This window comes from Rhinopithecus bieti, unplaced genomic scaffold, assembly GCF_001698545.2.
Source record: "Rhinopithecus bieti isolate Rb0 unplaced genomic scaffold, ASM169854v2 scaffold_28066, whole genome shotgun sequence".
Classification (NCBI taxonomy): domain Eukaryota; kingdom Metazoa; phylum Chordata; class Mammalia; order Primates; family Cercopithecidae; genus Rhinopithecus; species Rhinopithecus bieti.
In genome coordinates, this window is record NW_016813021.1 from 1,496,902 (window position 1) to 1,505,340 (window position 8,439).

Below are 8,439 nucleotides of genomic sequence, written 5' to 3' on the forward strand. Positions count from 1 at the left end.
CCAGGGGTGGTGGCAGGCGCTTGTAATCCCAGCTACTCGGGAGGCTGAGGCAAGAGAATCTTTTGAACCGGGGAGATGGAGGTTCCAGTGAGCCAAGATTGTGCCACTGCACTCCAGCCTGGACAACAGAGTGAGACTCCATCTCAAAAAGGAAAAAAAAAAAAAAAAAAAAAACTAGAAAGAGGGTTACAAATGGGGAGAAAGTTTTTTAAAATCCAGTTTGTTCCCATAAAAGGTTAGTATCCCTCAGAGATGATCTAAAAAGAGCTGTCTCGACTCAGCCCCAGCACCTCGGGTCTAGCCTTACTCCTGGCCACGTGGGTCCTTTCCCACCAAAGCCTCACCCAGGAGCTTGTTAGCAACGCGGAGCTTAGCCCTACTCAGCCCTGTTAGAGCAACCCGCACTTTCACAAGATCTCAGTAACACTAACTCTCAGCACCACGGTTGCTGACATAAAGCCCACATTTCCAGCGTAACTGGGGGGAATGTTCTTTCCAAAACACTCTGAATCCTCCAGAGTTCACCACAGTCTATTCCCGGGCTGGATAGAGGACATTTAAGACAATTGTGCCAGAATCGGTTTACATGGGATTTCTCCCAGCCCCATCCGTGGTATAAGGTGAGGTATATCACAGCAAGATTTGCAATGAATTAGTACTTCGGAAATTGTTAGCATTTTTAGGAGTGCATTTTGGTTTCTTCTGCCAAAATAGTCAGTTCCCCGCAGACAAGGCAGGAGGGGTTTGAGCAGAGTTGAGTTAGGAGGAGCGGGCGCAGTCCTGGGCAGGAACTGCAGTCCCCAAGAGACTTGGGCTCTCACCTGAATCCCAGATCCCCCGGTCCCGCGGGCTTCATTCGCTGGGTTTTCACACTGCCGGGGGGAGAAAGGGGAGGCTTTCCCTCAGTCCCCTCCCAGACCAGTCCCAGCCCCCAAATGGGAGCATTTTAACCCTGGGGCGAGCCTCTTCCGCTCCACCTCCGCGGCCATCCAGCCCCATCTCCGCGGAGCCTTGGCTCCTCGATCCTGCAAGTGACATCAGCTGCTCTCCTTTTTCTTCCCGCGGTAGGTGGGAGATTCACGCCAGTCACTCACCCCGGGTTTATGTCCGTTTCCTCCGCTGCTCCCACCGTGGTTGCCGGAGGAGGAGCCGGTACTGGATGCCTGCAGGGGAAAGGAAGATTTCAAACGCTGTCCTAAAGGACCTAAAGGGGACCCAGTCGTTCCCAGCGGTGTTGCAGATTTGTTGGAACCCCAATCAGATTCCAGTCATCTTTCTAGCCTCCACACCTTCCCCGTCTTTAGCCTGTTGGTCGCTGCAGGAAGTTATTCTGAGCATAGAGAAAGCCAGGTGTGGCCGAGGGTATTCGAAACTATGCAATGATTTGGGGAACCTAAGCTGCAGCCCACCGCAGGCCAAGGGTGGGAACCCCTGGAGCCCGGCCGCGCAGTAGCCGCGATCCTGCCACCAGGGGGCAGCAAGTGGAAGAGCCCTCACCTGGGAGCTGCCGGAGCTGCCTTGGTCACCATTCCCAGAACTGCCCTAGATGGGGAAGAAGAGGATTGTACCGGGAGCAGGGCATGAGAGCAGCTCAGGTTATTTGGCGTCTTGTGTTCACGCACCTCCTCCTGTCTGTCACCTTTCCCAGACCCCCGAGGAAGCCAGATGTGGCTCCCTCTCCAGCTAGACTCCAAGACACGGGATGGGAGATGCCATCAGCCAAGGGATTGGACAGGCCATTGGCCCGGAGGCTGGAGGGACTGCCGGCTCTGGAGTCAGTGAGGCCTGGGGCCCTGGGGTGGCAGCTGCGGGGTCACAACGCCCCTTCCTGCCCTCACACTCATCATGCAGGGGCCCCGTGTGTGAATGTCGTCTGCACCATCGCTCTGTCAGCGTCCATAGGTCTCCCAGATCACAGTCCTGCCCCCATTCTCCTGGAAGCTTCCGAGACACGTGTCATATTCTCCCATGTCCCCCTCTCTTCTCCACCACCCCGGGATCTCCTGAGACTTGCCAAGTGGACTTGACTGCAAGAGCTTAGACAGGTGGGATAACGTCCCCACCATCACAGAGTGGAAAATAGGGATACAGAGTCAGAAGCAGTGGGGTGGCTCTGGCAGAAATGATAGTGCACGTGTCAGGGGCACAGCATGGGTGGGGAACAGGAGGCTGAGGGAACCCCAGGGTGACGACTGCCGGGGAGACTGCCCATCCTGGGGCAGCGGCAGCTTTCAGAGAAACTTGGAGCCCTCTCCTGGCAGGGACCACTAAAGCCTTACCCCATCTCAGCCTTCCACAGAGGTGCCAAACTCACCCAGGAGGACTCACTGCCGCTGTCACCTCTACTGCCACCACTGTTGCTGCTGCTGCCACCATTGTTGCTGTTGCTGCTGCCGCTGTTGCCACTGTTGCCACTGCTGCCACCACCATTGCCACTGCTGTTGCCACTGCTGCTGCCGCTGTTGTTGTCATCACTGTTACTGCCACTGCCACTGCTGCCCGACTGTGAGCCGCTGCCTCCCTGAAGGGCAGGAAGGGATCAGGGCCAGGATTAAAGACAGAGCACCAAGACAGGCCCCACCTCTCTCCCTCTCCACCCAGGCCAAATTCCATGGTGCCCAGTCTAAGGGGAGCAGAACTTTTCCATTTCCTCCTGGTGTAAAACTCCCGGGTTGCCCCTCTCCACTCACCCCAGAGTTGCTTGAGCCTCCGCCTGAGCCAGATGGTGGGGGGTTGGTGCACTGCAGAGGGAAGAGGATGGTGAGTTTGGAGATGTCGGCCTCGGGCATGGACACAGGCCAGGCCTCTCCCGTTCTTTAGGGCTTGGCTTCCTTTCCCTTAACGTGTTTCTCCCACCTCCCCTTCCCATCTGCCTCCTCCCCAGGCCCAGACCCAAGCCCGTCTCTTCTTCCTTTTTTGTTTTTTTTTTTTGTTTGTTTGTTTTTGTTTTTGTTTTTGTTTTGAGACAGGGTCTCACTCTGTTGCCCAGGCTGGAGTGCAGTAATGCGATCTTGGCTCACTGCAACCTCCATCTCCCAGGTTCAAGTGATTCTCCTGCCTCAGCCTCCCAAGTGGCTGGGATTACAGGCGCATGCCACCACGCCCAGCTGATTTTTGTATTTTTAGTGGAGACAATGTTTCACCATGTTGGCCAGGCTGGTCTCGAACTCCTGACCTCAGGTGATCTGCCTGCCTTAGCCTCCCAAAGTGCTGGTATTACAGGCGTGAGACTCCTCGCCCAGCCCCATCTCTTCCTCTCACCCCAATCCCTCCACTTCCGCATCTTGCTTTCCTCTTTCTCTTTCCCCAGCTCTCCGTAGCCTGCACCCAGTGGCTTCTTCGTTCATTCGCAGCCCCTTCCTCTTACCCCTTCATTCTGGTTGCCGCTTCTCACTGAACCATAGCCAGGCTGGGCCACAGCTCCCTGCAGAGAGGGTGAGACTGAGTGTAGGATCCAGAGGGACCAGAGAGGCACGTGGAGTGTGTGGGCTTGGAGGGAGGGAGGTGGCAGGTAGCAGGTCTTGGGGATGACTTTACCTGAGTGTTGGTCCCAAAGTTTGGTGGCCCTCCATTGCCTCCTTGACCCCAGGGGGCTCCCTGAGGGTTGGTTCCAAAGCTGCCTGCTGAGTTTCCAGGGTATCCCTGGCTCCACGGAGTCCCCAGACCTCCAGGACTGCCCTGGCCCTGGCCTCCAAGACCACCTTGAGAGCCAAAGGTGCCATGGCCTCCAGAAGTTTCCTGCAAGAATAACAAACCTGCACTTAGTGGGACCATCTCTGACCCTGACAGAGAAGAGCCAGAGCAAATTGTAGAGAGACCGGGAGAGAGACAGGCAGAGGGACTCCAGGGTGGCATAGGAGAGGGGTATAACGTAGAAGAAAGCTGCCCCAAAAGGCTGCAAGTAAGAGATCCATCCATCCTTTCAACCATTTCCCAAGAACTCAACCCAGAAGCCCACAGCCTCCCATTTCCACACCTGGCCCCACAGCCACTCACCCAAGCACCGTTGTGACCGGGTGCCCCCTGCCAGGAGCCGTGGACAGCATCTGCTCCATGTCGAATGACATCCTCCACCTGTCTGCCAATCTCATGCCCACTGTTTCCCAGAGCATGGGCTGCTTCCCCGACCCTGTTGCCCAAAGCATCTGCTGCGCCAAGGCCTGGAACCTGCCTGACCCCAGTGCCGACTGCTTCTCTGGTCCCTTGGCCAAGGGCCTCCCCAATATTTGTCCCAGTGCTTTCCCCTCCGCTCTGCAGGGGGCCAGCCTCCCCACCGCCCAGGCAGAGGGCCAGCAGGAGGCAGGTCAGGGACCCCTGGAACTTCATCTCTGCCCAGCCCCCTCTCTCTCCAGAGTGTCTTCCTCCCACCAGGGTCTCCTTGCCGCCCTTGCTCTGCGTCTGTGTGCCCTCCTCTGTCCTCCTCCTTCCGACTCCTTGTCCTCCCTCCCTCTGGGTCTGCAGCCTTCTCTCTCCTGTCCTCAACTTCCCGGCCTTCCCAGAGTCCACCTCCCTGTCACTACTCCTTATACTAGGTTGGGAGAAGGTGACAGGGCTGGGCAACCTGAGGTCCCTCCCCTCAGTGACTCAGGGCCCAGCCACCGATAGGGTAATGAGCGGTAATTGTGAGTCTGAGAGTCTCTGTCGAAACAGAGAGTGAACTGCATCAGGGAGGGAGGAAGAAACGGATGAGGTGATGCAAAAGCGCTCCCATTTCCCAACCCCAGGCATTTGGGGCTCTGGGTGGGGCAGGGGCATCCAAGGAGACAGGTTGTCAGTGGCTCCTGGAGGCGGTGGGGTTGGGGCAGACTTAGAAAAGAGGAGTTACTGGCAGGACCCCACCAGGGGAGTAAGGACAGGGAAGCCCCAGGGGACAGGACCCACCCAGGCTCAGCCAGCCTGGCTCAGGGGCTCCAGAGTGACAGGCATAGCCCATCGTCGGCCTTTTCTGGTTTCAGCACCTCAGCCTCTCCTCTCCCTCTCCCCTCCCGTATTACCACCTACAGGTCACTGCTCTCTTGTTCCTCCACACCTTCCAGCCCGCAGAGAGAGACTGGCTGTGTGTCAGCTTCTGACGTTCTGGAGAGAGCCCCCGGGGGGGACCCTCAGTGTTGGGGAGGGAGGTGGCTGTCGCCCTTTGAGTGGTCAGCAGGGTGTCTCAGCGTTCGGGCTGCTCCCAGCTGAGAAAGCTGGGCGCGGAGCAGGACAGCCGGGCACGCCAGCCACCCCCGGGGAACCAGTGGGAGGGAAGGCCAAGGGAGGGAGTCACTGACCCAGGCGCCCATCCTGTTTACGCAGCCCTGGAGGGGCACGTGTGAATATGAGCACCTATGGGGGCGGGACTGGGCCAGCTCACCCCACCCATCCCCCAGGCCAGGGGCCAGGGCAGCAGTGGGAAACGAGGAGAGGGTAGCACAAGGTCAGAAGCCATCCGTGAGTGCCACAGCCCTCTCCCCAGTCCCAGTTCGCGATACAGAACCTGGGAGCCTCCCCCCGCCTCACCTCTGCCCGGCAAATGTGGCTGCTTCTCTATTCCCAGGGGCCACAGGTTCTCCCACTGTCTCATATCACTGGGGTTCATCACCCAGTTAGGAGGGGCCAGTTTCCATCAGCCTTTCTCAATGTCTCTCAGTCTCTCCCTCCTCTCTCCACCCCAATATCCGCACCCCAGCTTGTAACATCCAACACTTCTTACCTTGTAAACACAATCCCCATCTGTCCTCCTCAGCTCCTACTTCCCTGTTATTCCATCTCTTACTCGTTAATGATGATAATAATAATGGTGGTAATAATAACAACAATAATAATAATTACAGCTCCAGCTTATCAGCGGTTCTCTATGTACCCAGCATTGGACTAAGCACAAGCAGTTTAAGAATTATACAACTCTGGGAGATAGTTCTTTTTTTTTAGAGACAGGGTCTTGCCCAGGCTGGAGTGCAGTAGCACACTCGTAGCTCACTGCAGCATCAACCTCCTGGACTCAAGCAATCCTCCCATCTCACCCTCCCAAGTAGCTGGGACTACAGGTGCACACCACCACACCCAGCTAATTCTCTTTTTTCTCTTTCTGAGACAGAGTCTTACTCTATTGCCCAGGCTGGAGTCCAGTGGCGCAATCTTGGCTCACTGCAACCTCTGCCTCCCAGGTTCAACTGATTCTCCTGCCTCAGCCTCCCAAGTAGCTGGGGTTACAGCCGCCCGCCACTATGCCGGGCTAATTTTTGTATTTTTAGTAGAGATAGCATTTCACCATGTTGGCCAGGCTGGTCTTGAACTCCTGACCTCTTGATCTGCCTGCCTTGGCCTCACAAAGTGTTAGGATTACAGATATGAGCCACCGCGCCTGGCCTCCAGCTAATTTTCTAATTTTTATTTTTGTGGAGATGAGATCTCGTTGTGTTGCCCAGGCTGATCTTGAACCCCTGGGCTCATAAGATCCTCCTGCCTCAGCCTCCCAAAGTGCTGGGGTGACAGGCATGAGTAAACAGTGGTATTACATTATACTTGCTGCAGCTCCTGCACTCTTTGTTTTTTGTTTGTTTATTTGTTTTGTTTTGAGATGGAGTGTCCCTCTGTTGCCCAGGCTGGAGTGCAGTGGCACGATCTCGGCTCACTGCAACCTCCACCTCCTGGATTCAAGCAATTCTCCTTACTCAGCCTCCCAAATAGCTGGGATTACAGGTGCACACCACCATGCCCAATTAATTTTTGTATTTTTAGTAGAGATGGGGTTTGACCATGTTGGACAAACTGGTCTTGAACTCCTGACCTCAAGTGATCCGCCCACCTCAGAGTCCCAGAGTGCTGGGATTACAGGCGTGAGCCATCGTGCCCAGCCATGTGCCGTGTTTGTCAAGAAGGAGATTAGCAAGGATGAAAGAGGTGCTCTGGCTCACCAGCACAACTGGGCATGGGGTGTTTCTCAAAGGTAGGTCCAGGCCTCAAGAAAATAACACTAATAATAAATTTTTTCAAAAAATAAAAATAAATGAAGTCTTTCTCTTTAACATAGTCAGAGAGCTTAAAATAAAATTGAGAAGAAAGTAAGTTTCTCCCTGTGTGGTTCAGTTATTCAAAGCTGTGTCCACGGATCACCTCAATTCTCCCACGCCACCAACAGGCCCGTGTTCTACTGCCAGGAAAAAATTGCCCTCAGATGTCGCCGGGCCTGAGGAGCCACTGCAGGTCAGCCCTAGGGCATCCTTATTAAATACCTAGTGTGAACCAAATAAAATATTAGGTGCTTTCACATACATGATTTCATTGAATCCTCAACATGACCACAAGAGGTTAATATTATTTCCATTATACAGATGAGGTAACTGAGGCCCAGCATCACACACAAAATCATATGTGAAAAGACTGTGGTAAAATGGAGTTGTCGGCCGGGCGCGGTGGCTCAAGCCTGTAATCCCAGCACTTTGGGAGGCCGAGACGGGCGGATCACGGGGTCAGGAGATCGAGACCATTCTGGCTAACACGGTGAAACCCTGTCTCTACTAAAAAATACAAAAAACTAGCCAGGCGAGGTGGCGGGCACCTGTAGTCCCAGCTACTTGGGAGGCTGAGGCAGGAGAATCGTGTAAACCTGGGAGGCGGAGCTTGCAGTGAGCTGAGATCTGGCCACTGCACTCCAGCCTGGGCGACAGAGTGAGACTCCGTCTCAAAAAAAACAAAAAACGAAAAAAACAAAATAGAGTTGTCAAAACTTGAGCCAGGCACTTTGGGAGGCTGAGGCAGGTGGATCATCTGAGGTCAGGAGTTCAAGATCAGCCTGGCCAACATGGTGAAAACCCCATCTCTACTAAAAATACAAAATTAACCGCGTGTGGTGACAGGCACCTATAATCCCAGCTGCTCGGGAGGCTGAGGCAAGAAAATTGCTTGAACCTGGGAAGTGGATGTTGCAGTGAGCCAAGATTGCACCATTACACTCCAGCCTGGGCAACAGAGCAAAACTGTCTCAAAACAACAACAACAACAAGAACTTGAGCCGGGTCAGTCTGACTCCAAACAGCTTTCTCTCCTCCGTCACCATGCCACCTGCGTTCTTATGTGTGATGGCACCCACAAATCTGACATGCCTATGTCATGTCCAAGGCCCTCTGGTCTCAGTTCTTCTCGTTAATTCACCACATCATTCATTCAGCAAATATTTATGACTACCTGCTCCACGACACGCCTATTCCGGACACTGGGGATACAGCCTAGAAATCATTCTCCAGCTAAGTGACACCTCATAATCCCAGCTCATGCCTGCAATCGCAGCACTTTGGGAGGCCGAGGCAGGTGGATCACTTGAGGTTAAAATTTCGAGACCAGCCTGGGCAACACAGAGAGACCCCATCTCTAAAAAATGTTTTTGAAAAATTAGTTGGGTGTGGTGATGCACGCCTATAGTTCTAGCTACTCCAGAGGCTGAGGTGAGAGGATCGCTTG

At 54.5% G+C, this 8,439-nt stretch overlaps 1 protein-coding gene across 3 annotated transcripts in view; it reads right to left on the reverse strand.

The window, feature by feature from the left end:
- The window catches only part of DMKN (dermokine), a 16,643-nt gene extending 12,317 nt beyond the window's left edge, over positions 1 to 4,326 (reverse strand). For 2 of the 3 annotated variants that reach the window (XM_017847593.1, XM_017847594.1), the window contains exons 1-7: positions 3,997 to 4,326; positions 3,538 to 3,738; positions 3,368 to 3,424; positions 2,691 to 2,741; positions 2,315 to 2,521; positions 1,095 to 1,163; positions 822 to 872 (exon numbers count right to left, since the gene is read on the reverse strand). In XM_017847593.1, the coding sequence (XP_017703082.1) occupies positions 822 to 872; positions 1,095 to 1,163; positions 2,315 to 2,521; positions 2,691 to 2,741; positions 3,368 to 3,424; positions 3,538 to 3,738; positions 3,997 to 4,326 (966 nt within the window). The remainder of the gene's footprint in view (positions 1 to 821; positions 873 to 1,094; positions 1,164 to 2,314; positions 2,522 to 2,690; positions 2,742 to 3,367; positions 3,425 to 3,537; positions 3,739 to 3,996) is intronic. The other variant, XM_017847595.1, reaches the window with a different exon arrangement.
- Between the last annotated feature and the right edge of the window lie 4,113 nt (positions 4,327 to 8,439).